The sequence below is a fragment of the Sorex araneus genome, chromosome 1 (genome assembly GCF_027595985.1).
Source record: "Sorex araneus isolate mSorAra2 chromosome 1, mSorAra2.pri, whole genome shotgun sequence".
NCBI lineage: Eukaryota > Metazoa > Chordata > Mammalia > Eulipotyphla > Soricidae > Sorex > Sorex araneus.
In genome coordinates, this window is record NC_073302.1 from 203,764,091 (window position 1) to 203,783,405 (window position 19,315).

Consider the following 19,315-nt stretch of genomic DNA (forward strand, 5'->3'; position numbering starts at 1 on the left):
AACTCATTCTTTTCAAATAGTTATATTTTCTGTAGGAATTTGTATAACATCTAGATACAATAAACACTTGTTCATTTGGAGTTTAAAGTATTTTGTATTTACAATAAGGGCTTTGATGAAATTTACTCATGATTGTGAAAACTGTTTATGTGATAATGCAAATTAATAATGGAGACAAGATAGAAAAGTATGCACCAAATGCTTAATAAACAATTTTTCAGGAATCTTTTTGCATATTAAATATATACATATGGACAGCTGAAATATAGACTACAGTTTATTTCATTTCTAATTTTTCCTAAAGCATATCTCAAGAATATTCATTGGACACACTTGATGTTGTTTATTTTAAAATACTAAATAACTTAGCCATTATCAAGATTCTGACTTATATGACCTTGTTTACTTTGTTATTATGTACATACACACATGTAATATTTCCTATAATCTACTCTAATACTTCTGTCTGCCCCTTTTTCATATAGTTCAAATACAAGGAAGCCCATGAGAAAGCTAAAGGCAAGCAAATTGGATTTCTCAGTCTTCAGGATGACCCTAAACTGGTTCATTACATGAATGTTGCCAAAATACAGTCAGATCGTGAGTACAAAAAGGGTTATGAAGCCAGCAAGACCAGGTATCATTCACCATTGGATATGTTCAGTGTGACTGCCGCAAAGAAATCTCAGGAGGTTGCTACTAATGCCAACTACAAACAACCCTTCCACAACTACACTCTCCTGCCTGATGCCTTGAGCGTGGAACACAATAGGAATGTGATGCAGATTCAAAGTGATGTACGTGTGGTCCACAGCTGGGTGACCTGAAATTAGCTATCTGCTTCTAGTTGGTGGGAGGGAAGGTCAAGAACTAGGTAATAATCAGAAACCTGGCCAGACCCCATCAATTAGGATCCCCTCCAGAAATTAAGAGTTTGGGATTTAATTTATTTGAACTATATATATTGTATCTCTTTTTCCTCGGTTTGGTTATGCTATCACTAGACCCAATATATGACATATCCTATGAAAAATTAAGAATTTGAGAAGGATGCTGTGTATTATACCTTCCAGTACAAAATCATGTTACTCCTTCTGAAGAAAATATTTTTTTAAGATTTTAAATCATCAGCAAGGCAACTGGTTGGTTTTACAAATATGATACCCCTAAAGATGATAGATAACTACATAAAAAATAGCTTGTTGAGGGGAGCTGGAGCGATAGTACAGCAGGTAGGGTATTTGCCTTGCACATGGCCGACCCAGGTTCGATTCCTAGCATCTCATATAGTCCCCCGAGCACCACCAGGAATAATTCCTGAGTGTAAAGCCAGGAGTAACCCTTGTGCATCGTCGGGTGTGACCTCCCCCAAAAAGCTTGTTGCTCCTTGTCCTCTTCTCTCCCCCTCCCCGTTTTTGATCATAACAAAATCATCTAGCCGAAGAAATTCAGACCTGTTACTGATACAATTATTTATTTTTCTCTGTAAAGAATCTGTACAAAGCCGACTTCACCAATTGGATGAGAGGAATTGGCTGGGTCCCCATAGACTCCTTGGAGGTGGAGAAGGCCAAGAAAGCAGGAGAGATTCTCAGTGAGAAGAAGTATCGCCAGCACCCAGAGAAGCTGAAGTACACATACTCCATGGATACAATGGAACAAGCACTTAACAAAAGTAACAAGCTGACCATGGACAAGGTAAGTCTCAGTCTGCTTTTCCCCTGGGCCCTTGGGCGCCTCTGCTGGTCAGCCCAGCATTGCCACTGTGATCGTGGCCAGTGTTCTAAACGTTCTGCGGGTCTCAGTACTGGTGGGAGGTTGCCATCCACCAGTTGTCGGGAAACTGTTCTTGTGCTTCCTTAAGCTGTCTCTCGACACCCTGCTGCTGGTGCTACAGATTCACAGAACTTCACATGGTATGTGTTTGACATCATTTGTTTCCGTGATGAATGGTGATTATTTTTTCTCATTGAAAACCCAAGTTGTCAGTCCCTGTTCTTACTATCTGATCTGTTTTCTGACACCAAGTGTAGCCTCTTCTCTCCTGGAGGATAGGGAGTCTTTTCCTGTTAATAGCACTATCACATCATTACTTACTCTTTTTTGTTGCAGAGGCTCTACACTGAGAAATGGAACAAAGACAAGACCTCCATTCACGTCATGCCTGATACTCCAGACATTCTGCTGTCCAGAGTAAACCAGATCACCATGAGTGATGTAAGTAGATGAACAATGAGAGTGGGAGAGCAGGTCGAAAGGAAGTCATCTTTTGGGAATGCCTGAGTTCTACATGCTAAACATTCCGGAATCAGAGTGTCCATTTGAACCCAAGTAACAAGATGCTGCTGTTTTTTCCTGTGTCATCTCTTAGAAACTGTACAAAGCTGGCTGGGAAGAAGAAAAGAAAAAAGGTTATGACTTGCGGCCAGATGCCATCCCAATAAAGGCTGCGAAAGCTTCTAGGGACATTGCCAGTGATGTGAGTAGTTCCATGGACCTTCGTGAGGCTAAGAAAATAGGAGCAAATGAACTTGATTGTGCATATGCAGTTGCTGTAGTCAGTTCTCACCAGTGTTGTTGGGACCATCATCCAGTGTTACATACAAGCTGCCTTCTGTCTCCGACCCACTGGCTTCTGATCATTTGATCATTACTAATGTACCTTGGTTTTGATAAAATAAGTTGTTTTTAGAGTATTCAGATAATTTATAGTCAAGTACAAACAATTCAGCAATGCCATATAGACAATTTATGCAAGAGACTCATGGCCATACATATATATGAATGTTAATATTAATTGGAAAAATCATGCCTGGCACAGTATCTGCTGGTTAGACAGCCGAGATGGAAACATTGCCTTTAAATTACTTGAAAACATGTTGTTTACAAATCTCTTTGCTTAATGTTGAGATGCTTTTCTTTTCATGGACTCAAGTTTGGCAATAAATTTAATGTAAGAATTTCACTGTACTTACTTCCTAAATTGAGAGTAGTTCTAAACATTCTGACAAAGCTAATACTACTAATGAGTTGCATCTTGTTATTGTTCCTTCATTGTCTTCATCACCATGCTCTAACTTTTCTTGTCTTGTCCTCCAGTATAAATACAAGCAAGCTTATGAACAAACCAAAGGGAAGCACATCGGCTTCCGGAGCCTGGAGGACGACCCCAAGTTGGTGCACTTCATGCAGGTGGCCAAGATGCAGTCTGACAGGGAATACAAGAAGGGATATGAGAAATCCAAGACATCCTTCCACACTCCTGTGGACATGTTCAGTGTGGTGGCAGCCAAGAAGTCTCAGGAAGTAGCTACCAATGCCAACTACAGGAACATTATTCATACCTACAACATGCTTCCTGATTCCATGAGCTTTGAATTGGCCAAAAATATGATGCAGATTCAAAGTGATGTAAGTGCCAGCCACAATCTTGCAGAGAATTTAACTTTAAATAAAAATTAAAATGTGAAGGACTATAAGCAATAACAAGATCCTAAGAGAAATGTACTTAGCAAAAAGATCTGTAGCATAAAGATTGGTAAAAGAGCAACAGAGAAAATAAGAAAGCCAGAACAGCTAGTAATCCCTAATCAGCTTTCATTCTATTACTTCTGTCTTTATAGTCATGCTTAATTGGTGAAATATTGAGAAGTTTATTAGTGCAAACATGAGAGAGGCACAGAAAGTAGAGAACCAAGTACTCAACCACAAAAATGATTTGTTGGCTAGGATGAAATTTACTTTATGACCCAATGCAATGGCAGAACACACCAAGTCTACTAACCTCTGGGAATATATGAGCTGATTATGTATTGTCATGGTGATGCAGAAGTGCCACATGAAAGCATTTATGGTACAATTGTAGAGGAAATGTCAGAGTCGAAGGAGAAAAAGGAAACGTTTTCAAAGTGCCTGTGAGATACCTGGCATATCCATGCGTATTATCATTGTGATGGATGATCAAACACACAGTGAAGAAGGGACATGTGGTGCCCATAAATTATTAACCAGGGGAATGTGGGGATTTTTGTGAGACAGTTAATACAAAACCTTACCTTTTACATGAAATGATTACCCTAGATAGAGCTGTATATAAATTTCTGTGTAAATCTAAGAGAGAAAAACATTTTTTAAGAAGACAACCTCACTCAAACAACTTATTTGAAAGATATGGCAGCATAGTCAACTTTCTTGAGATAAAAGGCATGCATCAAATTATTTAGTATTTCTTTTTCTTTCTTTTTTTATGGAGGGAGGTCGTTATACCTAGCCATGCTCAGGAGTTATTCCTGGCACTGCACTTAGGAATACTTCCTGGCGGTGCTGAGGGGACAATATAGGATGCCAGGGCCTAAACCCAAGCAAGACAAGCACCTTACCTGGCATACTATCTCTTTAACCTGGATTATTTGTCATTTCTTATTACTTCTTTCTCTATTGTATCATTGAAGAAGGCAAACAACCAACAAAACTGTTTCTGTTTACTTTTAATTTTCATGCAAGGAAATGTTAACAAGATAAAATTTAGTAATAAAAAGATAGTTGCTTCAATTACTTCTGTCAACAATTGAAATGGGTCTTTTGGAATAGTAAATTCTCACTCATGGTTCTTAGAAATGTGGGTTTCTTCTCATCCTTGGCCATTTCCTGTTTTGCAGAATCAATACAAGGCTGAGTATGCTGACTTCATGAAGGGCATTGGATGGCTTCCGTTAGGGTCCCTGGAGGCTGAGAAAAATAAGAAAGCCATGGAGATCATTAGTGAAAAGAAGTACCGTCAACACCCAGACACTTTGAAGTATTCCACATTGATGGACTCAATGAACATGGTTTTGGCCCAGAATAACGCAAAAATAATGAATGAAGTAAGTCTGTCAATAATGTAGTGTTTCAAATCTATTGAGAGGAATCCAGACATATTCTACATTCCATCTACAAGTTTTGCTGTGGATTTTTGATTTTAAGACATCAGAATTACATGATTATTTTGGAAAAGAAACATAGCCAAAGTTAGAAATTAATCTTAGTGACTTTCCAAATGTTCAGTGAACCATTTGTTCCAATTAACATAACAAAATAATTGTGAGCTCGATTTCTTATGAAAATACTACAAAATGATTCCTGTTTGTCTAAGGTGAGGTTGCACAGGAAGTCATAACTCCAGATGAGCACTTTGCTTGCCAGATAATAGTTGGGCATTGAAGCCCATCCCTACTTACCAGCTGCTTTGATGGGATAAAGAAGATTCCTCAGTAACACACCTGTGGAAGCGTTCTGAGCCAGGGTCTTCTGTGGGCAATCACAGGGACTGATTGTTCTTCATGTAGTTCCTTCTATCTTTAAGCATTCCAGCCTTTGGAAAAACTCACTCTATTTTACATTCATTAACCATAATTTGATGTTAAAATCAACAAGCACTTCAATCTTGGACATCTATTTTTAAGTTACAAATAACAAAATAATTGCTGCTGCAGTGGTTTTATTGTGTGGATCGAAATTAGAGATGGCATTTAATTAGCAGTAAGGAACATAATAGTTTGAATTGTGCCACTAAACACTTGCAGAAAAGAATTCTTACAAGTTTCACTAGAAAGACAAAGCTATATCTGACTTTCTATAAAAATTTCCTGAAGTCTCTGGAGAAATTTTCCTAGAAGACTTCAAAGGGGTTTCTCCTCAAAGACAAGGCACAAATTAAAATTGCCCCCTTTATAAGTTAGAATTTAAATGAGCACTTAAATAGAAATAGCAAGTGCTACCACTAAAAGATACTGTGCTGGGGTGGGAGTGATAGGACAGCGGATAAGGTGCTTGCCTTGCATGCACCAGCCCAGGTTCAATCCCCAGCACCCCAGATGGTCCCCTGAGCACTGATAGCTGTGGCCCCAAAACAAACAAAAAAGAGATAACATAGCAGGTGTTTTTAATACAGCAACAGAATTGAGTAGTCATTGGCAGACATTCTATGGACCATATATCTAAAATATTTCTCACTGTACTCCTTACAAGAGAAATTTATGCCTCCTGGAACACTATGTGTCTGCTCAGTGAATGAAATAAAGGATTTTTGTATGTTTCAAAATGTCTAATTTTGTTGAACACTGCAACTGCTCAGGAACTTAAGCCAATTATTTTAGATATATTTAAAGATGTCTAATCTATATTACTAAATTAGAAAGATGTAAAACATTATGTATTATATTACTTCATTTCTCTGAAAAAGAATTCTAGGGGACTTTAATATGCATGGAAAATTTGGACACAGACATGTTCTCTTCAATCTATAAAATAGGAGGAAATCACGTTTTATTTGTGTACAATAATACATACATACAAAAATGAACTCTTCTTCATATTGAAATTCTTCCATTGTTTTCTTTTTCTTTTTCCCTCCTAGCACCTCTACAAACAAGCATGGGAGGCTGATAAGACGAAAATCCACATCACGACTGATCTTCCCCAGATTATTCTGGCAAAGGCAAATGCAATTAATATGAGTGATGTAAGTGTGATTCCCTGTTGTAATCTAGACTATTTGAATCAGTAAAGAATAAATTCAATAACACCTCCTATTACAAAAGTGAATGCTTTAAAAATAAATAGCAGATATTCACAAGCCATAATTTTTCTCCTTCCAGTGTTACTTTCCTAGATTAGAGTCATTGAAATAGTCCTCTTCGTCACTAAGCACTGGGACAAGTAGCGGGAACTTCAGGCATGGTTCTTTTTGTTTTAGAGACAGGTGCTTCTTACCATCTGAGGGATTTGGCAGGAAGAGAAAAGCTTATGGCCAGGAGAAAGAGAAACAAAATTAAAATTATCAGCTTTAATTCTTAGACAATCCTTCAGCCTGTTCAGATGGTATTAAAGAAAGGGGTCACAGAAGAAGTTAAGTGGAAAGAGAAGATAAACATTTCCAGGCACCATAAAAAGGAACGCACATTTAATGTTAGGAAATACAGTTTTTTTCACTTCCTTCCTATCCTAATCATTATTTCTAAAAAATTCTCTAGTCATATCAGTTTTTCTTTTTTAAAAAAAATTCTTCAGGGAATTGGCATTACTGACTTCTTTCTTTGGAGGTTGTAGGAGTCACACCAATATAAAAAATTTAAATGTAATTGCAAACGGTGATGTTTTCTATTTTTTTAATTGAATCACCAGGAGTGATGTTTTCTTTTAATGTAAGATGACATTTCGGTCTTTCTTGAACTCATTTAATTAAAATCAATTCTTAATTTAATCCACTAGGATTTCATATTTCCTAAATGCATACTGACAACCCAAAATAGTAACTTTTACTTCTTCTTGTAGTTTTTTTGGTTTCTATATATTTGAAGCTATAACAGATATTTATAGTGCTGTGGGTTGGGGTGCCAGGGATTACACCTGAGTGAGCCACATGCAAGGCAAGTGCCTTACCTGCTGTACTGTTTTTCCGGCCCCAGTATACATTTCTTTTTTCAAAAACATTCATGTTACTTATAGGACTTTCCATAAGTAACTTATAGGACTGTCCATACAGCCATCAGTAAGGAACACATTCTGCCCAAAGATAAAATTTATCCATCATGGTGTTATTTTTCTCTTGTAAATTAAATCCAGTTCTCCTACTGAGAGTAAAATAATTTCTTTACCTTTTCTAACAGAAACTCTACAAACTGTCTTTGGAAGAGGCTAAGAAGAAAGGCTATGATCTCAGAACTGATGCAATTCCTATCAAGGCTGCCAAGGCTTCAAGAGATATTGCAAGTGATGTAAGTTCTAGGGAAGAAAATATGCTGACCCATATAACATGGGCTGAGATATGAAAACTGGGTGGATAACACAGGGAAAAGCATTTCCTACTAACTCTAGCCTGTGTGTGCTTTGTGATAGATGCTTAATCTTTCGCTATGTTTTTTCTGGTACTTCTAGAAAGCCAGAATAACCACATAAAGACCAGCTAGATACCAGCACATCCCAACTCATAAGATCTGTGTGTATTTACTTGGAACTCCACCACCATAGCTGTGACCTATTGAATTTGATAACCCTTAAATGAGTTTTCTTGATGTAAGACTTGGGTTGATCTCACCTCTTAAGATCTGTTCTCCTAATGGGGTGCCCCATATGGCAGTGTCAGACTTTGGAGTCTAGGACAGCTGGCTATTAAATAGTTGGGAACTTTTCCTGCCACTTTTTAAATTGTTGGCAACTTGACATTAGTCTTGATGGAAGTATCTGCACCATAGAAATTAACACTACAAATTAAGAGTCCCTTAAAAAGCTGTTATGTCAACACACCTCCATTATCACAAATCATTATATGGAACTCAGTGCTTTCATTTGTTTTCATAAGAAATCTGCTCCCAGGATTCATTTACTCATTTGGTAGTAGCACTGTAGCACTATTGCACTGTCATCCTGTTTTTTCATAGATTTGCTCAAGCGGGCACCAGTAACGTCTCCATTGTGAGACTTGTTGTTACTGTTTTTGGCACATCTAATATGCCATGGGTAGCTTGCCAGGGTCTGCCATGCGGGTGGAATACTCTCGATAGCTTGCCGGGCTCTCTGAGAGGGACGGAGGAATCAAACCTTGGTCTGCTACATGCAAGGCAAATGTCCTACCTGCTGTGCTATTTGGTAATAATTGGCAAAAAAACATTTTAGAGCACCGTTTCCCGGCCCATTCTACCCCCGATATATTTTCACCTCTCTAATGTATCTTCTTGCTTACTTATCCATTCCTATCTCGCTTCTACATTCTTTTTAGGGCTCCAAATTCATTTCTGTTGTTGTTGGCTTATTTCTGAGCCACACCTGTCGATGCTTAGGGTTATTCCTGGCTCTGGACTCAGGAACTACTCCTGGTGGTGCTTGGGGGACCATATGGGATGTTGGGGGTTGAATCTAGGTTGACTATGTACAAAGCAAGCACCCTACCAACTGTACTATCTTTCCAACCCCTTCCCTCTTTAATGCTAGAGTAATATAGCTCTCATAGCTCCAACCTATTCACTTGCACTATCAAACCCACAAAAGAAAATAGTTTTCCAGAGAAGCAGAAAATAATTCAGGTGATAAGCCCACTTGCCTTGCATAGTGCTGACCTATACAAATCTCTGGCACCACCTATATCCCCTGAACAGTGCCATGAGTGCATCCTGAGCACAGTGTGAAGAATGCCCCCTGAACATCACCACGTATGCCCAAATTTCCCTGTCCCACACCCCACGCCACAGATGTTTTTCATATACCAGGATTTTCAATAGAAAGAATTCAAGTGATCAATAGTTTTTTTAAAAAACCAGTTTAGAGAGTTTGAAAAGAAAAGATTTCCCACAAATATAGAGCTCTAAAATTATACAATCTACTTCAAAAGAGAGCCACTTCTCAGATAACGACTGTCTGGAGATTTTCTCAGAGCAGCCTTAACATTTTGCTTTAAAATATTTGGGGAAAAAAATGCTTGGAACATTATGCCTTTTTTCTCTCATTTGTCATGCTTGTGTGACCTACTAATGATCTAACAATAGAGGATGTGTGGGAGCCAGCGTATTGCATTGATACAAGGACTAGGATCTTATCCTCGGTGGTCTTAGCAAGCCACTCACTTTTCCTGATCACTTTCCAGCTTGCTTACCTGCAAAATGTAGCAGTAATAATAACTTTGCTACATACCCCACAGGTACAGAGATGTGTGTTCAGTTAGGTAGACAGAGAAGAGGAAAATGTGCTTTTGTCACCCAGTATCACCATTTTTTATATAAACTGTGGAACGCTGCCACAAGCATGATTTTCAGTCAAGGGAATTTCTCTAAACAAGCATTTCCATTTTCTTCACAGTATAAATACAAACACAACTATGAAAAGGAGAGGGGGAAAATGGTGGGCTTCCGGAGTCTTGAAGATGACCCCAAACTAGTCCATTCCATGCAAGTGGCCAAGATGCAATCAGATCGAGAGTATAAGAAAAATTACGAGAAGACAAAGACCAGCTACCACACCTCTCCAGACATGCTCAGTGTGACAGCTGCCAAGGACGCCCAAGCCAACATCACCAACACGAACTACAAGCGTCTGATTCATAAGTACATCCTGCTTCCCGACGCCATGAACATCGAGCTGACCAGGAACATGAACCAGATACAGAGTGATGTAAGGGTCCCTTCTTTCTTGGTGTCAGTGGGGGTTCCTAGCATGCACAGGAAGGCCCTGCTCTTCTCGGCCACACTTTCGTGTCTCAATGTTTAGAGTAAAGCCCAACTTGCCTCTTTTCTTTGTAGAACCAATACAGACAGGACTACAACGAATGGTACAAAGGGCTTGGCTGGAGTCCCGCAGGCTCACTAGAAGTGGAGAAAGCCAAGAAAGCTACAGAATATGCCAGTGATCAGAAGTACCGCCAGCACCCTAGCACCTTCCAGTTTAAGAAGCTGACTGATTCCATGGACATGGTTCTTGCCAAGCAGAATGCGCATACCATGAATAAGGTAGCCAGTTCCACTCTCCTCCACAGTTTCTGAAATGCAAAACGGGCAGTCCCTGGTTCTTGTGTCTATCAGCTGTAGACAATAAGTCCCAGCAGGAGCTTTTACATGATTTCCTTCTGAAACTCAGTCATGAACATTTTTCTGTTCTTCCAATGGGGTTAGAAAAGATTTATTTATTTGATTTTGGGGCCACACTGCTCAGGGATTAATCCTGGGTTTGTCCTCAGAGATCACACCTGAGGAAGCTTATTGAGCAATATGGGGATACTGGAGATTGAACCTGGATTGGCCATGTCTAAGGCAATCACCACACCCATGGTTCTGTTGCTCCAGCTCTGAAAATGCTCATTTGTAAAAATATTGTATCTTTGACTTGGCTTTGCTTTTTCACACCTGGCAGTGCTGAGGGCTTACTCTTGCTCTGGGCTCAGGGATCACTCTTGGCAGGGTTTGGAGACAATATGGGATCCTGGGAATTGAAGCTGGGTCAGCCGTGTGCAAGGAAAATGCTCTACACACTGTACTCTCTCTCCAGCCCAAATATCATCATATCTTAAGTATTTTTGGATGGCCTTCCTGTTTCAGTTTATAGTGGTGCTTCTGCCTTTGCTTTTGTTGTTATTATCGCTTTGATTTTTCTTTAAAAAATTTAACACAAAGTTCTGAGCCACAGCTGGCAGTGCTCGGGAGAACCACCTGGTGCCAGAGATGGCCACCAGGCCCCCAGCACGCAAAGCCTGCCTCGGCCCCGGGCTACCTCTGTGGCTTGCCCCATGCACTTGTCACCTAACAACATTTGATATGGAGTGACCATGAGCTGCAGGCACGGTGCTGAGGCACTGCTGTCGGGGATGTGGATGGCAGAGACAAAGCATGGGTGGGGCAGGAAGACTGCCTGCTGTGCTCCTGATAAACAGTGCCCAGGGAGCCTGGGGGCCCTCCTAGCAGTACTGGGCTAGCCAGGCCAGGGCCAGCAAGGTGATGTTTGAACCCAGTGATGCTGGATATCAAACTCAGGTCAGGGATTAAACTCTTGACTTTGTGTTATCTCTACAGACTCTTAACTATTTTTCATCTACTCTAAGAGAAATAGAAACATTTTTTTAAATTTTATTGAATCACCGTGAGATAGTTACAACCTTTCATGTTTGGGTTACAATCTCACAATGATCAAACACCCATCCCTCCACCAGTGCACATTTCCCACCACCAATATCCTGGGTATACCCCCCCACCCTTTCCCACCTTCCCCCTGCTTCCATGGCAGATAATATTCCCCAAACTCTCTCTCTACTTTTGGGCATTATGGCTTGCAACACAGACACTGAGAGGTCATCATGTTTGGTCCATTATCTACTTTCGGCATGCATCTCCTATCCCGACTGATTCCTCCATCCATCATTTTCTTAGTGATCCCTTCTCTATTCCATCTGCCTTCTCCCCTTCCCTCATGTTGGTGGGAATGTGGATTGGTCCAGCCTTTCTGGAAAACAATATGGACAGTCCTTCAAAAACTAGAAATTGAGCTTCTATATGATCCCGCAATAGAAAATATTTTTTAAAATCACTATTTGACCTTGAGGCCATATGTGGCAGTGCTCAGGGAAGAGATTAATTTTGGTGGGAGTGGGCTTGGGGGACCATAGAGTGTGCTAGGGATCAAACTTGGGTCAGATGCATGCGAGGCAAATGCCCTATCCACAGTACTATTTCTCTGACCCCACAAAATTATTTCAAACTTGTTATGTTTAGTGTCTTTTCTGATAATATACTAGTTTAGTTAATAAATCAATCTAATTCATGCTAAATATATTTAATCATTCTTTTTTCTTTCATCTTTGTCCTAAAAAGATGTTAAATCTCAAATGTCTTTTTTTTTTAACTTCCTAGCACTTGTACACCGTTGACTGGAACAAAGATAAAACCAAAATACATGTGACACCAGATACACCAGATATTTTACAGGCCAAGCAGAATCAAACCCTGTATAGTCAGGTAATGTTTCATAAAAATTGGACTTAAAATGAATTAAACTTACAAAATGGTGTAATGGTCAATAACTGATGTGAATCCTAAAACCATGCCAATGAATAATCTAAGACAGTCCAGTCTGGGAGTACTGTAAACCATGGTGGTGAAATATGTTCCAGGGAGTAAATGCTGCCTGGTTTATCTCATTGCTCACTGTGTTTAGTACAGAGTAGGAAATAGGTAAATAATTGTTGATAGAAAAAAAATTCAGTGGATTTTACTCAGAAAGGATTTTACTCAGAAAGATCAACTCACTGAAACTTCTAAAATGCATTTTAAGGTGTGGGGAGGGGGTGGGGTACAGGGGAGGGCACAAAAAAAAAAGATAAAATGCATTTTAACCTCCATTTTCTCATCTCTAAAACTGGAACCACTAAATCAGCCCATTTCATTTCTATCTATGTCTTTAGAGATAAAGGGGATTATGATAGAATCTGATGTCTATTTGCATTTTGTTTAATGATATAGTGTGAGCTTTTAATATAGAGAATATTAGAGAATAATAAGGAGTTTCTTTATATTTCAGAAACTCTATAAACTTGGATGGGAAGAAGCTTTGAAGAAGGGCTACGATCTCCCACTTGATGCAATTTCTGTACAGTTGGCCAAAGCTTCGAGAGACATTGCTAGTGATGTAAGTACTAGTTTGAGTTCCACTTCAATTTAATAATTAAATTGGAATCAGGTAGCTTACAAATAGTACTTGCTTTACAAAATAAATGGTCTTCATCCTCTCCTGCCTTCTTTGCTTACCCAAAATTTACTCTTTTTTTCCTCACTTGTAGAGTAGGAGTTGGGGCCACTTTCAGAAAGGTTGTGCCAGAGGACTTCTAGAATTCATTACACTAAACGTTATAATTTTTACACAATACCTAGAAACCAGTGGTTGCCACTCCTAGCCTGAAATTTAGTTTTCTATTTTCAGTAAACAAAAAGAAAATCTGACATATGAACAAAATCAACCTCGGAACTTTGTTTATAGATTTTTTTATTCTCATATCAGCTCTCATTCATTTACTCAGCTGTCATTATATTTGCATAATTAAAATAAATTAGCTTATGGCTTAAGAAATCCAGAAACCATCAGAAATTTAGAATTAAGATCCAGATAGCTTAACTCCATTATTTACTGGATATTTAGTAAAGCTCATGAAACAAGGGTACTTGTTCTCCAGTGCAGCTTCTAGTTATGATTGAAAGGGCAGTAAACTGGGTAAGTAAATAAAATATAGTTCCTATAAACTATTAAATTTTTACAAATGTTTGATTTTGATAGTCTACATACAAACATTTCATTTCTTAAAAACTTTTTTTTTAAATTCTTTTATTGAATCACCATGTGGAAAGTTACAAAGCTTTCAGGTTTAAGTCTCAGTTATACAATGCTCAAACACCCATCCCTTCACCAGTGCACATATTCCACCACCAAGAATCACGGTATACCGTGATTCTTAAAAACTTTTTTATTAAACATTTCTTTCTTAATTCTAATAAGTAACCACAAAAGATTTGGAGAACCTTGGTTATAAAGAATGAATTACCAAAATTTCAAAGGAAGCATTAACCTCTTAATCAAATCTTTAAAAAAAGGGGGGGGGCTTGATTGAACACGAAGCTTGGTTGAAATATAGAGTAGAAAAAAAAAAGTATCTAAAGACAGAATCTGACTCACAAGCAGTCTTAAGAATAAAGGGAAGGGAAGAGTCTCATTCGAATTAATTTATGGTGCTGTGCAAATGCTAAAATTAATAAGATGACCTGTTACTACTCATTTTCTAGCCTCTAGGTTAATACTTCATTAAAGTGATCAATGTGATGATAAACCTAAAGCAATAATGATGCTTGAACATTTCCCCAAGATTAAACTTATTTTCATTTTATGTTTTGTGCTCCTCATAAGCTAAAGGAAGCTTGGAAATAGGGTAATTGCCTAATGAATCAGTACTAATCTCTTTCATTTGGTTCTCTTAGAATTTTTTGAAAGCTTGTCCTAAAATCAAGTTAACTCCATATGAACTTTCCCACCGTTGTAAAGAATGTCTCTCCTCTCAATTTCAAATGGTTCTTGCATCTATGACACTAAAATTTCAAGCAATTAGAGTTCCAGGCTATTAGAGTACTTAATTTAATAAATGAGAATAGTGTAATTTAGAATTTGAAGATAGCTTTAAGTTTATTGAATCAAATCTCCCAGTAAATGTTCTACCTTCTCTTTTTCTTCAACGATTTGGGATATGTACAAATACAAACTTATTGGTGTCCTTCTAGACAGGTCATATCCTTAGATCATCTCTAATTGTCATATATTTTTTTATTACTAATCAACTCTAGGTTGTTACAGGACACTGCAAAGTAACTTGTTTCTTCTTCCACCAATATCTCTTTCCAGGTTTCAGATTTATTACTTGTTTCTATTTTGTAGTAGTTTTTAGAACTTATTTTATGAGTTCTTCAGTCTTCTTATCATTTTGTAATTTATTCTGCCACTGTATCACTATATCACTGTCATCCCATTGTTCATCAATTTTACTTGAGCGGGCACCAGTTACGTCTCCATTCATCCCAGACCTGAGATTTTAGCAGCCTCTCCTTAATCGTCTTTCCCAACTATTGGAGACTCTTTCAGGGTCAGGGGAATGAGGCCTGTTATTGTTACTGTATTTGGCATATCGAATACGCCACAGGGAACTTGCCAGGCTCTGCCGTGCGGGAATTTATTCTCTTTTTTAAAATTCCCCTCAAAATAGAATGCTTCAAAAAATAGTGTTCTTTTCCTGTTACAATGAAAGAAGATATCCCTTGTAACAGGAAAAAAGAGTAACTGAGCTCCTAACTGCTTTGTCTCTGGCCTTTACAGCATCTATGACACTATAATTTCATAATCAAATTAGTCAGATTCACTATCCTGAGCTTACTGCAGCCTAAACCTCTGGGCATTCTGAATACACAAAGATATGAAGTTGGGTTTTAGGAAAGTAATATGTTCTCAGTATGCAATACCAATAAGTGAAATATATAAAGCTTATTTATATAAGTACTAATATGACTACTACTTTTATTATCTAATACAAATGCAATTTTCTTCCGTTTAATCTAATTATGGATTCCACTTTAAATTTTCTATCACACATTTCATACTTTAAAGTCAGCATACATAATGTCTAGTACAGAATATAGTTCTGCCTCTGGTTGGAGTTGTGATTATTCTTTTTGTTTTGTTTTGTTTTTGTTTTTGAAATTTCTTTTTTTATTATTATTTTTTAAATCAAATCACTGTGAGAACAGTTACAAAGCTTTCAGGTTTAAGTCTCAGTCATACAATGATCCAACACCCATCCCTTCACCAGTGCACATGTTCCACCACCAAGAACCCCAGTATACCCCCCATCGCACCCCCCACCCTGCCTGTATGGCAGATGATTTTCACTTTACTCTCTCTTTACTTTGATTACATTCAATGTTTTGACAGAAAACCCACTATTATTATTTGGAATTTCCCCCCAACAATCAGACCTGCCAAAAAGGCATCATTTGATAATTTGTTTTATATTTCTGGTAATAAAGAACATTCTGGATTTCTGATATTTTAGTAATTAAGTCTAGAGGTATTTCTGCCAGAAGCCGCTGGGTTCTGAAATTGGTTTGTGTGCCTCTAGGATCATGGCCATGGAGAGGAGTCATTCGTGGGCGGCCACTCCGGGTCTTGTCTGGGCAGGGAGCAGCGCCCGCATGCTCTCCAAATCCCAAGATTCCCCTCGGGCCCTGTCACTGCAAACTCCCACCTCTGTCCAATAGGCTCTGAAATATTGTGGTCACTATGCTGCCCCTGAAGAGAGAAGGCGGAAGGAATAACACTTTCCCTCCAGGGCTGCACGGGCCTTAGCTTAGGTCACAGTCTAGAAGCGTATCTGCCAGAAGCCGCTGGATTCCGAAATTGGTTTGTGTGCCTCTGGGATGATGGCTATTCAGGGGCAGAGGAGCCATTTGTGGGCTGATCATTATTTCTTTTAATACTCAACAACATTGTATTTCTTTATTTCATTTAAGTTCTGACTTTTTTGCCAAGTTCTTAGAGACATTCCTTCTGTCCGTTTTAGAAAACTAATATACAAACAAAGAAAAGCAAACTTATCTTGACCCCTGTTCATATTAATAAGAGATGTTTGCTTTGATTTTAGTTTAAATACAAGCAAGGCTACCGCAAGCAGCTTGGCCACCATATTGGATTCCGAAGTGTGCAAGACGATCCAAAGCTTGTGTTGTCCATGAATGTAGCCAAAATGCAGAGTGACAGAGAATACAAAAAGGACTTTGAGAAATGGAAAACCAAGTACACCAGTCCAGTAGACATGTTGGGAGTGGTGCTGGCCAAGAAATGCCAAGCCTTGGTCAGTGATGCGGATTATAGGAACTACCTGCACCAGTGGACGTGCCTGCCTGATCAGAATGATGTTATTCAAGCTAAGAAAGTTTATGAGCTGCAGAGTGAGGTCAGATTCTATTAAATATGTTATTTTATATATGATTTTACATTTAATATGATTATTGACTTAGTCATGGAGACAAAGTAGAAAGAGGGATTGTTATCTAACATGTATCTCTTTGGAATGCACTTGAGTCCAGATCAAGTCTGAATGACGATGGGACTTTGATACCTTGCTTTGTGTTTTTAACAGAATATATATAAAGCTGACCTTGAGTGGCTGAAAGGCATAGGATGGAGCCCCCTGGGTTCTCTGGAGGCAGAAAAGAACAAGAGGGCTTCAGAAATAATCAGTGACAAGAAATACCGTCAACCCCCAGACAAAAACAAGTTCACCAGCATTCCTGATGCCATGGATGTTGTTCTAGCAAAAACAAATGCCAAAAATATAAGTGATGTGAGTAACAAAATAATTTATAGTATCTGATATCCAGTAGGTTCACAGTACAACTTGCTTAATATGTTAGTAGACTAGCATAGTATAATGGCATGCGTGTTTTGTATTTGGTTGCTTTATTTATCAACAGTCCTATACCAGATCCTCTGAAGATGGGTTTTGGTCAGTTTCTATTATCCAAAGTTTACTTTTGTTTATTTAATTTATTTTGTATTTGTGTATTCAAAATATAATGATAAAGTTACTAAGTATATTTTTTCTTTGAAATGTGAACAAATAAAGATCACACATTTTTGCTATTGGGACAGTGTGGATGAGTGGGACGTATTCTGAGTCCCTGACACAATTAAAATGTAAAGCTGTGGATTTTTTACATGTAGTGATGTACTTTGTTTGACTGAGCTTAGATATATGGATAATCCTCTATATAACCCATCTTCTGTATATACTTACTTCTCCAGTACCAGTGGTAGGGTCTGGCATACATTGGGTGCTCAATAAAAATTTATTAAATAAATTAGAAATTTGTTAAAAAATTTAAATAGATAATACTTAGGTGTCTTATAGTGCTCTCTCTATATGTATAGCATACTGTTTATTTTGCATGTATATTCTGCATTAGCTTTGATATAATATATAATGGCCATAACCATAGAGGTCTGTTATCTGTTGTTTTGAAAAGACTAATTCACCTATCTATGAACAGATATTAGCTATAAATATTTTCTCTGTTTTCCATGGGATACAAGTGACTAGTTCCATTGAAGAAAAGGTCCAGTTTAGTGATTCCAGTCAGGAGATTCAGGTTCTCTGTCTCCCACAAAAGACATTTGGCAACATCTTAGACCTTCCTTGGTTGAAGGTCTTGAAGGTCACACGCTATTGGCATCTAGTGCATAGAACACAGGGATTCTTCCAGTCTTTCCAGAATAGATGAGAGACCTAGACAAAGAATAACCCAAGTATGTAACACCACTAGTGTTGAGTTTGAGAAGCACTGATTTTACTTTATCAGAAATGTTAGTGCAGAACCATAATAGATGGATATGGAAGTCAACAAGTTTTGCTTTGGTCCCTAAATCTGATCAGCATTTCTGGCCTAATGGACTGTAAAGAGCATGTTGACAAAGGAGAAAGGTGCCAACCCTACACAACTCACAATCACAACTCAAAGGGAAATTGACAAGCCCAAAGAACCAATGAGTCTGAATTTTGCTATTTTAAAATAATTTAAGATTCACAGAAGTCACAAAATAAGTGCAAATACACTAATATGTATCTGTACATATTAGTGTACATGTACATATATGTCATTTACTTTCTTTCCCTCTCCCCTTCCTTCCCTCCCTCTTTCTCATAATATATGTATATATATATAAATATATACATATATTTTGTGGTTTCATTATGCCATTCTGTTCCTAAATACTGCAGCATGTATTTCCTGAAAAACATTCTCTTTCATAATCATAGTGAAAGATTTAAAATTAGAAAGTAATTCTTGGAACAATAATCATCTATAGAATTTAGTCAGCTTTATCACCATGCTCTTTATAGCAAAACAATTTCTCTGGTTCAGGACTTAAATCAAGATCTCATATTGAATTGATCTGTCATGTCTCTAGTCATTTTTAATCTGGAATGTCTCTCCTGTAAGTCCTTGACATTTGTGAGGATCACAGGTTAATTATTTTATGGAAAATCCCTGAATATGGGTTTGTCTGATGTTTCCCCATGATCAGATTCAGGGCTGGTTTCCTCCTCTATACGCCATGTCAGAAGACTGTAGCACTGTAGCACTGTTTATCGATTTGCTCATGCGGGCACCAGTAACGTCTCCATTGTGAGACTTGTTGTTACTGTTTTGGGCATATAGAATATGCCATGGGTAGCTTGCCAGTCTCTGCCGTGCGGGCAAGATACTCT

General features: G+C 38.2%; 1 protein-coding gene across 1 annotated transcript in view; it reads left to right on the top strand.

Moving 5' to 3' along the window:
* Window positions 1–19,315, top strand: part of NEB (nebulin) — a 234,641-nt gene that overhangs the window by 70,653 nt on the left and 144,673 nt on the right. The window contains exons 41-54 of the mRNA XM_055120062.1: window positions 486–797; window positions 1,492–1,698; window positions 2,113–2,217; window positions 2,372–2,479; window positions 3,100–3,411; window positions 4,659–4,865; window positions 6,398–6,502; window positions 7,650–7,757; window positions 9,832–10,143; window positions 10,272–10,478; window positions 12,369–12,473; window positions 13,036–13,143; window positions 16,688–16,999; window positions 17,186–17,389. Of these exons, the coding sequence (XP_054976037.1) occupies window positions 486–797; window positions 1,492–1,698; window positions 2,113–2,217; window positions 2,372–2,479; window positions 3,100–3,411; window positions 4,659–4,865; window positions 6,398–6,502; window positions 7,650–7,757; window positions 9,832–10,143; window positions 10,272–10,478; window positions 12,369–12,473; window positions 13,036–13,143; window positions 16,688–16,999; window positions 17,186–17,389 (2,712 nt within the window). The remainder of the gene's footprint in view (window positions 1–485; window positions 798–1,491; window positions 1,699–2,112; window positions 2,218–2,371; window positions 2,480–3,099; window positions 3,412–4,658; window positions 4,866–6,397; window positions 6,503–7,649; window positions 7,758–9,831; window positions 10,144–10,271; window positions 10,479–12,368; window positions 12,474–13,035; window positions 13,144–16,687; window positions 17,000–17,185; window positions 17,390–19,315) is intronic.